Source organism: Brienomyrus brachyistius, chromosome 15, assembly GCF_023856365.1.
Source record: "Brienomyrus brachyistius isolate T26 chromosome 15, BBRACH_0.4, whole genome shotgun sequence".
Taxonomy (NCBI): Eukaryota; Metazoa; Chordata; class Actinopteri; order Osteoglossiformes; family Mormyridae; genus Brienomyrus; species Brienomyrus brachyistius.
Genome location: NC_064547.1, coordinates 9,319,456 through 9,338,349, shown reverse-complemented (window position 1 = coordinate 9,338,349; position 18,894 = coordinate 9,319,456). Strand labels below are relative to the sequence as shown.

Below are 18,894 nucleotides of genomic sequence, written 5' to 3'. Positions count from 1 at the left end.
GGTAATTGACCTCAAATCACTCAGTATGATGTAAATTGCTAATTGTGTTTTTTCCCCCCTATTCACTGAATTAAATGAACTTTTAAAAGGACAGTGACATGTGACCCGGAGTAACCCACCTTATCCAGGTGGACACTCACTAAACACCCACCTCTACACTTACACCGTTGCAGCTTTGCTTTTATTAAGCATGGCTAGTTCACGTAGCTGATGAGAATTTATTTGCTCAACTACAAGGTTTGTTGTTTCCTTTCCCAGATTATTATTAGATACTTCATCAGATTATTAAAACACCTCAACAACAGCTATAGTATAACTCGCACCTCATACATGCCCCATGCACTTTATTTCAGCTACACTGCACATCTCTCTTTATTTGTTCTTTACTAGTTCCTTACTTATTATGTATTTACATATTGTTATTTTCTTCTTTTAATTGTTTTATTGATACTACCATTTTTATCGGGGCATAGTTGACTAGCTTTGTTTTTACTGCTGGTAAATTCTGACTGTATACCTTGCATGTGATTAAAAATCCTTGAATCCTTGCATTTATAACTTTATTCCTTTTACATCCTTCTGTGATGTCACTACTTAATCTTTAACGTGTTTTCTTGTGATGAACTCTAAGATGGGATGCTGTATAAGCTATACATGTGTGCATAATATTGCCTGCTAATATCTTGCCAAACTCCCAAACCGCTTTCTGCTGATTGGAAGCAATTTTCAGGAATTTCTATGGTTCCCCGAATTTACTGGGCCACTCCAGGCTGGTAGCATTCTTACGCCACTCTCGTGCAGCTTTGGCCTCGTGCTATGAATCATTGTCTATGGTTTTTTTTCTTTTCTTTTTTTTTTTAACAACCGCATTTTACCATTGTAATAGAGACACACTGCCCACATGCATCTAAACCGAAAGAAGCTTGACAAGAGAACCGGTGAGGGCCGCCACTGTGAGAAGAACAACAACTTTGACAGAGCTGTGGAGCTAATTGGCTAAGATGGGAGAAAATGTGCATCAGTCAACAGAAAAATCCGGAATACCTCACAACAGGGTGGCAAAAAGGAGGCTGTTACCTAAAATAAGCCGTCTGGAAGCCTGCAGAACTTTCCCGTGGCTCTGTGCGTCAACGCTTCGTATATCACTCACTGTCAGAATCTTTGCGCTGCTTAATTCATATCCTAGCACCAGAAGGGTGATCGTCCTTATCCCGTTTAGCGCAGGACAAAGAGAAGGAAAAGGCTCTACCATCCATTATTCATCCGACAGCGGAGGGAGAAAGTGCATGAAAGAAGAAATGGAATGAGGATACAGCTTTGGCTACTAGACTATAGGTTTTCTACCACCCTTTGAAGTATATGGTTAACAGTGATTGGGACCCTGTGATGGGACGGTGACCCCACACCTACCCGGAGTTGGAAAAGCAGTTCCACAGCCCCTGGCCGTGGCTCCAGAGCAGACGATTAAAGACACGACTGAAAACGCGGTATAAATGCAAACTGTCCACGTCAGGCTCCCTCCAGATCCGCTGCAGCATGGAGCGTACGTTGGTGCGAACAATGTCCAAAACCTTTACATGGGAGATGGATGCAAAGAACAGACGAAAAACAAAACAGACACACACAGAATCAAAAGTGAGGTGCCGAACAGGTGCCAGCAGACAGAGAGAAAGAAAACACGAAGACAGCTGGTAATAGAGTAATTAGGAATGAAGTTGGAAATAGACATTCACTTTTTCCTCCTCCCCAGGTAATACAGCAGCACGCTCCCCTCGCACGGCAGTAAAAAATGAGAGCACACTTTAATTATCCTTCCTCTGTGAAAAGGGGATATTAGACAGCCGTTTGGGGAAAGGGATCCTAAGAGCAGTGCTAAGGCCCAAACTGCACTGGCAAACGGAGAGGAGTAATTGCAGCGGATGTCAATCTTGAGGTATCGTGTCAAAAGTTCCTCGCCACTTGAGGATCCCCCCCCCCCATTCTATTCTGTGCTCAAGGCCATAAGTTTAGCCCTTTGAATCCATGTCTCTTCTTATTGACGCCCGTGATATGATGTGTATCACATACGCCAGCTTTAATGATATCGCTCATTGTGACAGAGTTCACCTTTCCAGACAGGCTTGACTTGTCCCTGTCAGAAATGGCACGAAGTGGACCAAGAGGTCCATCTCGTCTGTGAGGCTTGTGATGCAGGAGAGCGCGTTTCCAGAGGCTACATTCGCCTCACACGCTCATTTCATGTTTATTTAATCCTGTATCTGCTGACTGGTAGCATATTTAAAATAAATGTAGACGTTAACATTTTAATCATCATCGTAATTAGGTTATAGAATTGAAGTCTTAAAAACTCACGTACCTTTCTTTGTTTTGTCGAGTCTAATTTCACCAACCAGTAAGAGGCCACTTTTGGTTTATGGTATTTCCAGTTATCCAATATCTGAAAAAGAAGAGATAAAAAGTATATTTCAAAGGAAAATAATATTAAAATATATAAAAACGAAACATAATTTACACAAAGAATAATGACTTAAAAGAGAATTCATATTTCAATAAAAATGTATTAATCAGCGACTTTCTGTCCTCATGTAAAATATTAATCAACACTGTTTCTTTAATAATTGTTTCTCTCCACATCTGAGCTGTGCCACCTACCACCACAATACTGTTATTACCATAAACACTACGCAACCAGGACCTTCATACCTTAATAAACCAGTGTTACTGTTAAAAGCTTTAAAATCTACAGAAAGAATCACATATTTTATGCGGATACTATACAGTAGTTCTTACATTCCTTTCATATCTTTCCTTTCAAATATTTTTTCTCCAAAGAATTTCATTTTTATGCTTATGCCTTAGCAAAGACCTTGAAAAAATATCATATAAAATTAGCCTGGGCTTTCAGCCAGGTATTGTTAGGTGGTCAGGGGCAGAAATAAGCCAATCACATTAAGAGCATGTAAATGCTTGGCAACACCAGGCTGGTTAAAAGACACTAATCCAACTGGAAGAAGTGTGTTACTATGCTTTAGTTTATTTCGCTTCTGTCATGATCAGAAATTTAAATATCTGCCATTGTACACACACAAAAATCTGCAGAATTGCACCACACCAATTCTGAGTGAAGTCCATTCTACTGATATTCATGATGTGGCACCAGCTTTACTGTAAAGAATAATAATAAAAAGCTACAGAGAACTTCCTATTCACTCAGCATTAAGTAGACACATGGGGTGTGCTAGACTGATTACTAGGTGACAGGCGGCGGTGATAAGAGGATGAGGGTGTGCACTTGTGGCGAGATGTAACTTTTGCACATGTATGATAACAGGGAATTATCGTGACAATACTGATTGGACAGGCGTGATACAGTATATTTGGCTGGTGTTGTTGGGGATTTAATTACTTTATTCACAGCCAGAAATTCAGCATTAACAGCTGAAATTGACTCTTTATGGCTGTTTACTTGCATAACTGTCAAAAGAGGCTCATCGTTTACTATTAATTTCTCAAGCTATCTATAGGTAAAGCCATTAACATCGCAAATTGACAATATGATGGCAAATAACTACTGCATCACATGCCCATGGAAAGCCACAATGAATCAATAAGCAGATGTGAAATTTCTTACCTTGACAAAGAAATCAGAAATTAAAGACAATATTTAATGGCATTATTTCAGATTTTACGACTGTAATTACAGTAAATCTTAGTTTAATCTTTATGCCAAGAATGAAAAGAAGGAACAACATGTGACAATTTGTACATGATTTATAAGACATGTAATGTTTCACAAATTAAATATGCATTATCAAGCACCGAAGTACAGTAACAATTTACATATTAGCAACGGACTGCTAAATTCTCTCGGTCTGTATTAAATGTGATTCGCAATTTGTTTACGTGTGCTGTACTTAATACCTACTTAATCTAAAGGACAAGGAGACCCAGGATGAAGATGGATAGTTTAATCTGAATGGTATCAAACGGCAACCTGTCATTTCACAAGTAGGATGCAGTTTCCCGCCCTTAGCTACTATAAAAAACGTGGTACTGGCAAACGTCATTACACCGGCCACCAAATTCTCACACTTTTGCACTAGTCTTTTTGATTAAATGTTGTTTTTGCTGATTGGCCAAAAGTATAGAGGTAACATAAGCTGACGAATGAAAGTGGAGTCGTCAGAGACGGGAGCTCCGCCCGTTACGCCCCTCGTGCTACTCGCCGGCACACTCACTTCGTTCAGCAGCATCTCGGCCTCCTCCTCGCTCTTTCCCGCAAAGCGGATCCTCATCTCATTCAGAGCGGCCAGGGTCTGCCGTGTCAATTCTGCCTCCTGTTCCTTCGTTCTTAGGTTAACCAGGGACTCTCCCTTGATTGGGACATCAAAAAAAAAAAAAAAACGACAATGAGGACGACACATGAACGTTCTTAATGAACCACTCTTGGAGAAAGCATCTAGCTAGACACATTAGCTGTAACAGTGGGGCACCCCAACGGCACACTTCAGTCGCGACTGGTGCTTCGGGGCTGTTCAGGACGGCTATCCTTCAGGCCTGTCCACGAGGAAATGCCTGTTATGTCTGATGAACCAGTGTGTAATATTGTACTTTGGATGGAGGCACGGATTGCTGTAAGATAACAAGAAATGTGCGCAATAGCCCTGAAGCCACATAGCTTACGCTTCATTTGTAGGCAATTGCTATGCAGAGCACATTTTTTTGAAGCGAAGAAAATGTATGTGTTTTATACAGTTGATAGGACTGGTTACAAATGGTCTATGCTAGTAAACAGGACGCAGCTTTGGGGAGGTTTAGCGCGGCAGGGCCGGCGTGCTTGTGCTTGTGCTCTCTTACGCTGCTCACGTTGGTGTGGATGATGCCCAGGCTGTTGCTGTGGGGCACCCGCCCGGCAGATCCGCTCCGGCTGAGTGAATGCGAGCGTGACGCCGATTTCGGCCGCAGGGTGGGCGTAGAGGGCTTCGGTGCGAACGTGCGCGGCTCGTTCGTCGGCGACTGCACCGTCAACGAGGAGATGGAGCGCGGGCAGGAGATGGAGCGGCGGATTGGTCCGGACAGGGCGGGTGACACCGAAGGCGTAGCTTTGGCCGGCTTGACGGGAGGTTTCCAGTGCACCCTGCCTATTCCAGTGCAAAAATATACAGTTACGCGGATAAGCTGGCGCACATGGGGACTGTTTGTGCTACTGGGGGCTACTTTTCGTACAACTGCGGCTGGGTCACTGCTTCAGCAGGGAGGCCTTCCATAAATCGCAGGACCACGCATTTCTCCCGCTGCCCAGTCTGTTCCCTCTTCAGCTCAGATTAGAACGTCTGCTCCTGCCTGCACACCACCCAGCAGGTCAACATTGAACGCCCTCCAGTTTGACCATCCGCCAGTGTTTGCTGTTCCACTCATGAACCTTGAGGGACGGATGTTGCCAGATCTAGCGCATTATGGAGCTTAGCTCAGTCCACCCCTAGATGGGTTTAGAGGGAGCGGGTACTCAAAGTCACTGCGGCATGCTCCCAGAAATCCAGCCAAATCATGTCTTTGTCCTTCATTATGAAGCAAAAAGATACATCTCTTCCTAGATCACTTGCGTAAATAATAATATTCTTCAGTACGTATTATGATATAAAATTACATGGAGTAAAGGTTAGAAAAGCAGCAGAAGAATCTACACTGCTGATAAAACTAGAAAAGCTAACCATACGTATATTATGCGTATGTATCAATATGCTTGTAATAAACAAGAAAAATACAAAAAAAGACACTTTAAACAATATGAATATTTCAACACACTGCAGAGATTTCCAGACCATTTCAGTCAAACAAGATGAAATTTCACGTTGAGGTTCTATGTTAGTTTTTTAGTCTTTTTCATGCTGCGGTGAACATCTATAATAAACAGATATTTCACAGGAACGCCGAATCTCTGCCCGCTTAACGTTGGAGACAGATTTCCTCTACCTTGCGTAATAGAAGGGTAAACAGACGCTTCAGCCAGAACCCGGCATCCTGCTTGCGCTGTCCGGAACAGCCAAAACCAGTTAACTGATTGGCATGGTAAAGCTGCGCGTTACTACGACAGCAGCTTGTTACTTGCGATATAAACTGCCAATGTGGACATCTGGATCGCATCAGGGGGGAATATCAGATAACGGAGTTAAACATTATTAAAAATGAGAAATCAGGATTGCTCGACTGGGAACAGAGCTGGCGGGCTGCTCCTTTAAGGTGTGCAGTACGGGGCGCAGGAAACAGTCCTTACTGGAACGTCCCGGGGAGCCGCACTTGTTCTCCCGCTGGTGGCGGGAAACCCCCTTGTCTCTCTTGTCCGGGAGATCGCCCCCGTCTCCCTCATCGGACTCCGACGAGCCGCTGTCGCTGCAGCTGCTGCTGGTGCTGCCCTCTCTCTGCCTCCTCGGCCCTGGGGTGCTCTCGGGCATGGAGGACAGGGGCTGAAATAGAGACGTCGGCAGATGATGATTTCGCCGTTAACGGACACAACCCCGGGCTGCCTCCAATTACCATTTGTCACTCGGCAAAGCAGGGGCTGCCGGGGGGGGGGGATGGTGTGTGGGGGGACGGAGCGGGCCGACATGAGCCCAGATGATGAGGGGACAGTCTGCTGTGATAAATGCAACGACGAAGGCGCGCTAATTCAATACAAAAACGAGTCCCAGTCCTCCTCTGGCTCGCTGGCTGAATGAATAAATCATTTCCTCCACTAGAAAACTAACTGAACTGAATATGGCCTCAGCGCTGGCAGCACTCAGGGAGCACTCTGCATACGTCCGTCAGCTGACTTACACTTCACGTGACGCACGAGCACAGCCGCGCGCCACCGTCATCAAGGGAGGGGGCTGGCAGAGCACATTCACATTTCTGCTCCTCCCCCCCCCCCCATCCGTGAAGTCAAAACATGCTGTATTTTAACGACTTAATTTCTTTTCTTCCCCCGATCTTTCCAGATGGTTCATAATACACTCAGGGGAGTGCATATGTCCATCCCGGCACTCAGAAAAGTCCAGAGGGCCCCAAAAATCAACTTACGCCTCACATGGTTGAAAGTGACAAACAGAAATTAGCTTCAACAAAAGCAATTGTGTTGGAACAAGTAGGTATCCTTGTAGAGGTTTAATATGGCTCAGAACTGGCCGACAATATCACCGGGGCTCATAATGGCTTTTCCCCTTTCAGCCGTAGAACTCCTGCTCGAGAAACTTCAGAAAATGAAGCCGATATTGCGAACAGAGTCCTATCATTGTCCTGCAGTTGTAGCCGTGAGTGTGCGGCAGATAAAAGTATGTTGTAAAGCAGTGTGTTTCTGACAGCATGACCATTACCTTAGGCCCTCTCTGCCTGGATGATCTTCCCATGAGTTTCTCATCGTCCAGCTCGCACTGCTCTAGAAGATCCAAGATATCTTCCTCCTTAAAAAAAAAAAAAAGCACATAGCATATAATTCCCACCCCTAATCATGGCAGCCCGGTAAGGTGCTACTGCAGCTTTTTAACGAGCGGCATTAAAATAAAGAGGCTTCACCCACATGTGTGCGCTGTTTTCTTTTTGATAACGCACAGCGGAGACGCACAGGTGCCACACGCCCGCGGTCCCGGCTAAAGAGCTAGCTTCTGAACAGGTTTTCCGAGCTAAAAGGTCAGAGGCTAACACAGTGTGCTCGCAGTAATCTCCTGTTTATTACCCGGCCTAAGCAGACATTGGCTCGGTAGGAGTCGTCTCCACACATGCCATCTCCCTCTCGGCGCGACGGAGTGACAGAGAAGGCCAATGCAGTGCTCCATCTGCAACCCTCCGTGAACAAAACCTTTCACAGCTTCCTAAGTCCCTTCACAAAAACACACACACACACACAGCCTTGAAGTTTATCAATAGTCTCCTTGTAAATAAAAGATCCCCAAATCACAGGGCCCTCATATCTCTTGCATTACCCGATGACTTTCAAACAATGGGACGCATTAAGAGAGCATCGCCCCTTTGAAAAACCTTTTTCGAAAGAAAAAAAATGGCAGAATCCGAAAGATCCGCGGAACAAACACTTCAAGACAAGGGATGTAAGAGAGGGCAGATGTATAGCAACCACTAGAAAGCGGTGAAAGGTACGTTGCACATTTCTGAGATGGTTAAAAGAGAGAAAGGAATAAAATAAACAAACATCACACCACGTACAATGGCGGTGACAATTCCCCGGCCAATGATGTGGTGACAATTACACAGTAAAGCTGCTGCAATTTCTTGCCATATCTGTTTTTTTCCCTGCTGGAGAGGGGCAAAGCAGACGCTAAAGAGTGTGGGTGCGTGCGTGTTTACGGGGATCCGCGGGAGTGTGTGCGCTGTCGAATACCAAAGCCAGCCGATTCTAAAGTACGCGCCTTCATTCGTTTCAGAGGATTATTCATTTCTTTCTGAAGTGAAGCTGCTCGCCCAGCGAGGAAGGTTTGAAAGGCCGTGGAGAGGAGGCTTTCATACTTCTCCAGGAGCAGCTTGTCATCTGGGGGGTAAATGCGTCTGTTGGTGAGAAGAGAAGGCGAAAAGGAAAGTTTAATATTCAAATGGGGTCACGCTCTTGCCTAGTGTGTGTTGGGGGAGCGGCTCGTATCACTCTCACGCAAAGGACCTCAGAAATCAAAAGATAAGTCAATTACACTCAGCCCGAAGTGAGATGCTGGTAAGCTTGCTGGGACTTACTACCAGCAACTCTGTTCTGGGTATCTCAATACATATGGGTGTGAAAACAGCAATAAAATCCCTATAGCTGCTGACTGTTCCTCCGTTCCTTTAGCATCTGACATCTAAGAGCATTAATCCAAACAATAAGCACAGTGAGTGCCATCAAGGACTTTTAATTTAGGGGTATGAGGATACACACGTTGTGCGTTCAGATATTAGTCATGAATATATGGCAGCCTGCCCTAAACTCCATGTCAGCGTTAAGATGTAATGAACAAGCTGTATTAAGATGTATAAGTGCAAAAAATCCGCTTATGCGGCAAGTTTTTCAAACGTGGCGCATCGCTGCTGTTATACGGGGCGCGTTTGGCAACACAATCTGGGCGACCTTCATTGGGAGACATTCTTCATGCTTCAGCATATCCGATCGTTGTTTTTAGGAAGGTGCGCTACTAGAAATAGCAACATTAGTTAAGACGGACCTATTTCAAAGGTCTCCCAAAAGTCACCCCCTGAAATAACGCATCTGTTTCAACGTGCGCGTCCTCGTGGCAAATCCCAAAAAACGTCATGCACGTGTCGTTCCGAGGCTTTCATTGAACCTAATTTCCCGTGGAGGTATCCCCCAACGCCTGACGATGAGGGAGCATGCAGGGAGCATGCTCCCAAGCGTCCCTGAACCATGAGAAACGTGGAGATGTACTAAAAGCGGACTTCAGCCTGGGTTACAGCCTCGCTGAGCGAGGTCGTTCCCGGGTTCGCTGCGAACGCTCCTCTCTCCACAATAGAAATCAAAACTGTCGACCTCAAACCGTACGTGTTCATCACAAGTTAAATATAATAACCATCTGCTCCGTCTTCTTTAATCCTTATCAGCACAGGAGAGAAAAATGACAGCAATGTCCAACTTTAAGCTCCCCGGCCATTAAAGGATGCCAACGCCGAGCAGAGGCGTCACCTGTTCACCCGGCAGTCTCCGCCCCGCTCCACGGACTTCACATCCTTCTCAACGGCGTGTATCCCCCCCCGGGAGCGAGGTGCTCGGCGAACGACCCCGTAAATGTAAGCAGAAGCCAGAATCGGTTCCCGTGGGAGCTTCAGTCTGTTTCCTCGTACCTGTAGTTCCCCAGATGCCGGTTTTCGTGTTCCTCCCGGGAGATCTGCTTGCGGACCTGGGCGAGTCTTTCTTTCTGGGAACAGAGGAGCATGTGTTCCTATTATACGCTGCCCGGAATCTACATTATAATGCAGAGCAATGCATTCACCGTTAGAGCTGTTACTGAAGCCGGAGATGGAGTGCAGGGATTCGACATGGTCCCGCACCTTATTTTTGTGGGTTCTGCCCCACGTTGTCGGTGTTAATGTATCACAAAGACCAGGCGGAAAAATGCCCAGCAGTACCTCCCATTGCAACCTGTGATGTCAAATATCAGACCCATCATCAACTACCTATTAGCAGTTGGCTAACAATCACACTGTTTGTCATTCAAAGAAAAGGAAAGGCTGATTGGGCAGCCAGACAGGTAGCAACTGAACCCAGGTCAGCGGTAAAAGAAATGTGGGGGACTGGGGAGACAGAATTCCCCAGACCGAAGACATAAGTGTGGGTAGGCAGACGGACAGGGTAGGGACAGACCAGCTCCTCCCGCCTCCTCTCCAGGGTGTGGCGCTGGCGCTCCCACTCGGACGAGGCCGCCGAGAGCTTCTTCGTGGAGCCCTGTCCATACAGCCGACGCTGGGCCTCCGCCTTCTGCTGAGCCAGGTTGCGCTTCCGGTCGCTTCCTCTGGGGGCGCAGTGAAAAGGCACATGGGCTACAACTGGTCCCCAGACAGCACCTTTCCACTTCATGTGAGCTCTCTCCCCCAGAATCACAGGTCCATTCCCAGTCCGATCACAAGTTTACTCCCAGAAACTCTACTCCACCTACATGTCAATTAAAATCATACAGTGGGTGCGGAGTCACCGAGTATATTTTAATTAGACAATATTTACCATGACAGAGCCATGATATTGGAGCAGTATGTTGTATTGAAAAAGAATTAGAGCTGCATCAAAAACTAATAATTTTTTTTATAAATATAAGACTAATTTAATAAAGCTGTCTGTCAGTAGGTATTATATGGAGTTCAATAACACTTCATTACTATATATAAACCCAATATACCGCCTTGCAATCAATATACTTCGTCTGTCCTAATGCAGTACCATTAGTCTATATTTAGTTTGGTGGAGGACATATCGTGGGAACACTATAGCTGAAGATTAGATCTATAACCACAGCCATTTCTATAAACACAGTCTCTCCCTCACTCACACACAAGCAGAAACGCTCAGACTGTGCAGACCACAATGCAGGCAATCAGCAATCCACCAGGACCAGCCATATCTTTCTGTTCGCCTTATTACATTTTGCCGCAATCCATAAACACATTTTTTTTTTTTTTTTAAATGTCACATGCTATATTTTGTATCGAGAGGGACAATAGATGTCTCATAAAACTCTGAATCCTTTTATTTAAGGGGCAAAATTAAATTAAAGTAACTAATTAAAGTGGAAGCATAAAGTAAATGTAAAAGTTACATGGAAGCCTTTTATTTAACTTTTGCCTCTTCCTTAATGGGCCCTTTGGGACACCGTAGGTGATGTGTAGACAGCTCACACAAAGCACTATGGCAGGGTATTACCTGATGTTCAGCAACTTCAGTGCATTAAGCAAGACCCCTTTCTTCACGTCGTAATCAATCTTCTGATCTGTCCCAAAACTCGGCGCACGATTTATCTAGGATGCAACATTTGGAAGATAATTAATTTTGCATTAAAAAAGCATTTTCGCGGCGCTGAAAAGAGCCCCCGCTCGCCCGCACGCATGTCCCCGCCCACATATAATCTATGAGGCCTGCTCTGTGACATGTGACCTCGTCTGGGAAGCTGTCACCTGATCAGCCGGGACAGCAGGCCATCTCTACGTGTGGTGAAGGGCTGCCCCCTGCGATCCCATGAGGCAAAAATGACTCAATCTCCGAATATCAGTAACATCACGCTTGGCTGAAATTTATCGCCAGTGTCAAATACGAGCAAAAATCACTCCAAAAATGTCCTACTTACTTTACTGTCACATTTCTGACAAAGTCAGGGAATTCAAGAACGAGGTCCTTTTTTAATAAAATTCTGAGTTTTGTCGGTGTACTGAATTCAGGTATCGGGTATTATTTGTAGCAGGACAAATTGATTTTTTATCCCTCCTCCGGATGGCTGAGGGATTGTTGAATACAACAAAGGAGCTAACATATCAAGAATAATGCTGATTGAATTGATTTCTACCAAAAAGGGAGTTCAAATGACAGTTTACTTCAAGTGGCACAGACTCGGCTAAAGACTGGATCGTTTTACAATCCTCAGGCAATCAGATAGCTTCTCCCCCACCGGCAACCCCCTCTTCGTCTCTTTGCAGTGTTTTTGTCACACACTAATGTGCCGATGATGCAATAGTGTTGTGACGAATGAGGGAGAAGAAAAAAAACACAAAAATCATTAAAAAAAAAAAACCTGGCAACCAATGCACTTCTCTTGCATGATAAAACTTTTTTAAAATAACATAAAAAAAAGGTTTTACAAAGGTGTTAATCCCATTCCACATTTTTTGGTTTATACCGATTTAAAAATACATCTTTATATATATATTCGTATATTGACGGCAATGTTAAAACCACAGTAAAGCATATCATATGCTCTGTGCACGAGATGTGTCATTAAACGGCACGTTTACAGCGTTTGGAAACGAGCTGCAATGGCGCACTCTCCTCTGAAGCAGTGCTGCAGGGGAGACACGCAAATCCTCTCTGGGCCTGGGTAAATCTAGCCTGGCTGGATGTTAATCCCCAACACAAAGGTGGTTACTGATGTGTGTGAGACTTAGAAGCTGGCTGTAAGATAATATTTACATCACAACTGGGTGCAGGGTGGGAAAAAGAGAGGGTGCAGGGGGGAAAAAAAGAAAAAAACTTTGAGCGCGGTGCTAAATGAATGAATTGACTGTAGTGACCGTAACTCTAGAACGTTCTTCGTCCCCAATCAGGAGCGACGCAGCGCTGCCCAAGGAACGGCAAGCTGCAGATGGCCGCTTTCGCCAAAATAACAAAGGCGGCTCGTCAAGTTCTGTGGCATGGGAGCTGCGGAGATCTCTCTCGTCAGGCACTTAACAGAGGCACGCCTCCATATTCACCCTTCTTAGAAAGCACGGATCCCCATATCCTAAATGCATCCAACATTCAAATGTCTCCGAGTTGGGGGGGGAGGAGCGATGAAGTGTGGAAAAAAAAAGAAAGTTTAAAATTGCATTCCATCCAGAAAAGAACAAAAAAAAACCCAGTTAGGATTGCTGCCCTGCATAATCCTAGGGATTTTTTTCCTTCTGTCTAATTTTTTCTGTGTGATTTGTAGTGTCAATCTGTCATGCAGAAAGAATGGGCCTGGCAAAGCACCAGGCTCCTTCTTACTGAGGAAGTCCAGGGCTAATGAACCCCGGTAGCATTTAAGACCCTGTCGTGATTTCCTTAAGTGTCTTTGGCAGGAGCTAAAAGACACCATGTACAAACAGGCATTCAATACAAATGTCAGATAAATGTGGCTTGGATTCAACCTTCCAATATTTACAACAAAAGGAAAAAAGAAACTGACGCTCATTTAATAAATATGTCCAGTAATCTATTACAGTCCTCTTTGTAATTCTTTTTTCACTCAGCTCAAGGTGAAATCGCACCTTTACACTGCTGCACTGGGGTCCCTTTGGAATTAATACATGTTACCTTCCGATATTTCCAGATACAGAGGTGGCATTTCACTGGTTGTAGCTTCACTTCAGCACACTTTACCCCCCAATGCAAACATTTGTTTTCAATATATGAATAAAGGATGACACTGTTTCAATTATAGCTCTTAAAATAAGGACAAAGAAGCAGAAAATGCAACAAATTTATACTTTGAACTGAGCATTTTATTGGCCGAAATGTGGTGGAAAACAAAATAGCCGTAATTAAATCATCAACTTTAATGCTATAGTGGCCGGTAGCACATCTCATATACAGAATAGTTACGTCCTTTCAATTCAAAGTATGGGATATAAAGCGTTTTATTACGGTAAGTTTAATTTAGAATTTAATTTAAATTGCCAAGATATTGCCAAGAGCTACTGAATGACTGCTGATAGAATGGATATTCCTAGAAAACTATTTTATAATTAAGCATCAACACAACAAAAATGAAAGATGGAGCTGAGGATGGTGACTAAGAACTCCAGCATGATCCAGGCACCAAACAAGCAGTATAGTACGTCACCCCTACGATGAAACAGCCTCCCAAATACTGGCATCCTACTCGAGCTGCTGAACACCAACACCCAGACTACACTAAAGAGTGCTTACGATTTTCCGTAAGGCAGACCGAGTAATCTGATCGTTTCTTGCTAATTCTGAAAACCGAAAAATAGAATGCTTCAGCTTACAGAGATGTAGATGGGAACATAAAGTGGACCATCTGAAAATGTTAGCTTTTTAGTTAGGCAGCTTAAAAGCAAGGCTGTGTAAAGAGGAGGTGAATGCTGCCACCTAGAGCAGCCTGCGAGGCCATTCAAAATACACGGATAAAAACGAAAAATTAAAAAGAAATTCGTCTGCAACATAACTGCAATAATTGCATTGAATAGAGCTAAAGCATATAATGTTTTTTCGTATAATATTCTACATACAATTCAAATCAGATTGTTTTTATAGCACAAAATAGTAGCGAAAGGAATAAAAGCATGCCACAAAATGAGTACATCTTTAGTGTGCTGGCATTTCACATTCTTGCTCTACATGCATTTCTGTCTTTTTCCTGCTATTACAGTACATAGAGAAATGTAATAGTACCATAACTACATTGTTTTCTCATCTCCATTATGTGCAGAATTCATATCTGAAATGTTCTTTTAAACACAGTTATGTAACTGTAAGCTATTAAGTCCCTCACATAAACATGGGATATTTTAAGGATAATTTCAGAATAACTGCGGCTACAAGGGTTCAGGAGACAAAAAAATGGGAGGAAATAACCCATTCTGAGGTAGAGGAGAAGCCCGCAAGATCAAAAGTGTTTCTGTGCGAGCCTAAAAAACAGGCCGTTTGTTTATGCTTGCTGTTGCAGATCATGCCTGTTCATTCCTGGGGAAGGGAGGAAGTCTGGCTTGTGTTGGCTTTCAGGAAAGGACAAACAAACTCATATTGAAACAATCGGGAGAGGAAAGTGGCATGACCACCGCAGGGTGCAGCCTGAGCTGTCACCATCCCAACAAACACCCCGAGCACGCTTGACCCAAGTCTGGCTCATTAGATGCCAATCACTCGCTGCACCCCCCGCCCCCAAAGGGCGCGCAATTAGGCCACAGACTCGGCTGTACAATGCCGATGGCAGCCCAACCTTTACAATAAACCAGCAATGCGCTCTCTCTCTCGGGCCCTCAAAGAACACTTGGGTGTAACAAAAAAAGGAATAAAACACTGGACTGTTGTTATTTCGCTTATTTGTTGTGTGTGCGCGTGTGTGAGCGACACTCGTATGGTAAAAATTAGGTCCCCCTCTACCCCTTCCGCCTGAAAGCAAGGCTGGGCTTGATCAAAACAGTCACACATGTTCCATAAGGGAATGCCCTGAAGAGAGAGCACACCCCGCTGAACACTTGGGGTCCAGCACGCGGCGGCTTGCTAACAAGCGCGATCCTGCAAGACACAGCCCCGCGCAGGCCTTCCACCAGCCTCGTAATTACCCTGCTAGCTGAAAATGCTTTCTTTCCCCCCTTTTATTTAGAAAACCAGCTGTATTTTTGGAAACCCCCACAAACACAGAGCTTTAATGAGGCTGAACACCGCAATCGGTCCTTGTACCGAGTTGTGCTGGCCAGAAAACCACCACCGATTCATAAAACAATAAATAAGCTCAGCGTCAATTTCCAGCAGGAGCGAGCGACAGGCGTGCGATTTAAAGGGGCAGTTTGCTTGTACTGTCTCTTATTTCCACCAACTGTGTGTCCTGAATATTTTCCTGTCGACTACTGTAACATTATTTGTCATGCTAGCTTATCCTCTCCGATGTGACCAGTTCCTAGAAAGATTTGCGGGAAGTCAAAGAACCCCAGGCGGCTACATCAGTGCCATGCTGAGATACCGTATTTTACCTAAGGGTAAAGGCAGCTCGATCAATACCGGTCGAATTCCCAGCTGGTGTTTCCCAGCAGCAAACTTCCAGATTACTAGCCAGTGTGGCAATTACATTGAGAACTGCACTTCAGTTAGCGTACGCACGCAAAAAACCAAAGAGAAGATGAATAGAAAGCGGATCAAACAATGCAGTGCTAGCTAATTCTCCAAATGGAAACTTCTTTGCGTGCATGCAGATGTGTATGAAGAAGATGCTGTTTACTATCCAGTGGAGGAACAAGGAAAAGTGAGACCCCCACAGCCACTATGGGAATCAAACAGAGCCGGTCTGATCTTTGTTTTATGGATGAAGCTTACTATTCCCTTCCGTTTGATTAATGCTTGTTCAAGTAACGTTTAGTCATTTTCAGCAGGTGCGTGCACATTGTGATTTGTCTTCCATATTTTTGTAGCCGGTGATTTCTTTTGTACCTTTTCATTTTCAAATCACTAAGCTGAAATCTGTTCGGTGTCCTTAATCAGAGTTGTTTGCGAAACTACACATGTGAAAATGATGGTGACTTTTCGGCGTAATTTCGCGATGGAGGCCGCAGTCACGCCCTTTTTCTGGAAATGTACCCTCACAGAAAGAGAATTGTATTTGACATTTACTTTATGCGATACCATCTACCTCTCGGCTACACGGTCAGAATTTATTTGGTCTGAAGTTTCATTTCCCTGTTTAAGCTCGTCTGTTGCCAAAATAGTGCTGTCTGAGGGTAAAAGATGGAGAAGAAAGAAAAAGGAGCAAGTATGATGGTGAATGCCTAACATCACAGACTGTCTAATTTAGAGTGACCACGGTATGGTAACTTGAGCAGCCTTAAAACTCACACATTTAAACAACAAAGATTAGCCTTAACATTCCCCGAGAAATATATTTCTTACTCATTATGAAACCCTCATACAACATGGTCGGGGGAATACATTAATTAGGCTAATCTTACATGTACCTGTGTAGCGTAATGGGTTGTGTCCTGGGTTTTTAACAGAAGAGAACATTTCAAATCCTGCTGGGTAGAGAGCTATGTAAATGGGTCAAAGGTTAGTTTGTTTAGAAATGTCTCTAGACTAAACAGTTGAATTTTTGGAAATAAATTGCTGTTGTCGCAAATGTACCATGAAAAAGAAGCTGCTTTCTCCATGTGGAACTTGCAGGGATGTTAATTGATGAGATTTATGGCAGACAGGCAGTGTACTGAGGGTATCATTATCAGTGAAGTGTAACAACTGCATCTATTGCTCTTTGCATTTTTTTTTTTTAACTTGCAGTACTCTAAGCTTGCGACCAAAGGCATTAGCAGTCATTGAGCACGTCTCACTTTGTGCCCTTTTGTCATTCAGCCACGAGAAAAAGGGAAAAGAAGAAAAAAAAACTTGGAAAAGCAGAGTATTGCGAGACACGCTCCCCGGCACCCCTGCCGAAATGCCGATAAAGGCTCCCCTTTCTTCAAAACAACGGCTTTCGTACAGAGTTATTTTCCGCCGTATAATGATAAACACAAACAATTATCCCAAAGGCATTTTAAACCCTCCAGTCAGTCTGTTGGTATATAAAAAAAAAAAAAAGAGCCCAGCACTTTGGGTTAAAAGATTTAGGTCGTCGCCTTCGTCGAGAGCACTTCTGGTACGACGGAAAACCTGGCCTGGATCTTGGGGCATGGCAAGTGCTTGACAGAAAGAGGACTTGAGTTTCCGTGGTAGCGGACCCGGAAAAACCTGCGGCTCTGACCTATATTCTGAACGCTCGTGTGAGGCCATGTACGGCGCCGGCATCGGAGATATACGCTGCGGTCGGGCGAGAAGGGCAGCCTATCTGGGGGCCTTTTTCCTCTCCGGTTTATATCTTATCACTGGCAATTTATTGTTACCGTTATGTACACATCCCGAGTTAAATTAGAGATCCCGTGGACAGGCCAGCCTTAATCTCGCTGAATAACTGCTGCAGAGAGAGCTCTCAGACAGCACAGCTCCAGACAATGTTTCCATTACGTTTTATTGCTAAGAACGGTGCTTTAGGTTTAAAATTAAAGCACATAACACCTCCACAAATCACAGCTCCTAAATCCTCTTGCTGAGGTCCCTGCAGCCAATGCGTCAAACGTACGACACGTACTGTGTTCCCATGACTTATGAACTTGGGGTTTACGCAGCTAATTAACATTTCAGACACAAAGCAGGCTTTTAGGTATTGCAGCACTGTGACAAGAAATGATTACCAATAGGCACATCAGGTATCACTTAGCACACCGACGGAGACTGAAAGGCGTGAGAGACTCAAGCAGGCAAAGCAGGAAATGAGGGGATTACAGTATGTCATACTTCCTGCAAAATTACAATTTTATCACCAGCTTCCCAGTAGCTGGGCATTGTACCCTAATATTTGTAATCAATGATAAAGCTACATTAAAAAGTAAAGTACCTTCAACACCTCCCAGACTTTTCAATGCATTTTATGACATGTCCACGTAAATGGCCGTTTGAATTGAATTCAATCAAAGCTTATGCCTCCTACTTAGAATATTTAATAATGGTCATTTGTTCTACTGTACATGCTATTTCATGATTTAACCGCATTTAAACTGCATACATTGAAACCACGCATATCAAAGTCACTTCCACATTTAAACCGTTCTGTCTCCAAAAAAAACCCAGTGGTGTGAAAATGCTGCTCTGTCATATTCACAGAGCACTGGCCTCTGCGGGCCCGACAAACCCGATGGAGGAAATCGACGACCCCACAGCCGGTCAGTGGTGGCGGTTTACCTCTAGAAGCCAGGGCTTAAGCTTGCGGTCAAGAATGATGTCGAATCCCAGCACTTCAAAGCAGACGCTGTCGCTCCCTGGTGGCTGACCCGGGCGACACATTCGATAGGCGTGGAGGACGTGAGGCTCGGCTACAATCAGTGTCTTCACGACCAGCTCCTGCCGTAGTGAATCTCTTATCAGCACACGGCCAGATACAA

The 18,894-nt window shown here is 44.4% G+C and overlaps 1 protein-coding gene across 4 annotated transcripts in view; it reads right to left on the bottom strand.

The window, feature by feature from the left end:
• ttll7 (tubulin tyrosine ligase-like family, member 7) overlaps positions 1 to 18,894 on the bottom strand; it is a 46,649-nt gene that overhangs the window by 7,210 nt on the left and 20,545 nt on the right. For all 4 annotated transcript variants that reach the window (XM_048976765.1, XM_048976762.1, XM_048976763.1 and 1 more), the window contains exons 9-19: positions 18,695 to 18,853; positions 11,384 to 11,478; positions 10,334 to 10,481; positions 9,814 to 9,887; positions 8,400 to 8,535; positions 7,353 to 7,439; positions 6,275 to 6,464; positions 4,858 to 5,141; positions 4,239 to 4,373; positions 2,357 to 2,437; positions 1,411 to 1,571 (exon numbers count right to left, since the gene is read on the bottom strand). In XM_048976765.1, coding sequence (XP_048832722.1) covers positions 1,411 to 1,571; positions 2,357 to 2,437; positions 4,239 to 4,373; positions 4,858 to 5,141; positions 6,275 to 6,464; positions 7,353 to 7,439; positions 8,400 to 8,535; positions 9,814 to 9,887; positions 10,334 to 10,481; positions 11,384 to 11,478; positions 18,695 to 18,853 — 1,550 coding nt within the window. The remainder of the gene's footprint in view (positions 1 to 1,410; positions 1,572 to 2,356; positions 2,438 to 4,238; positions 4,374 to 4,857; positions 5,142 to 6,274; positions 6,465 to 7,352; positions 7,440 to 8,399; positions 8,536 to 9,813; positions 9,888 to 10,333; positions 10,482 to 11,383; positions 11,479 to 18,694; positions 18,854 to 18,894) is intronic.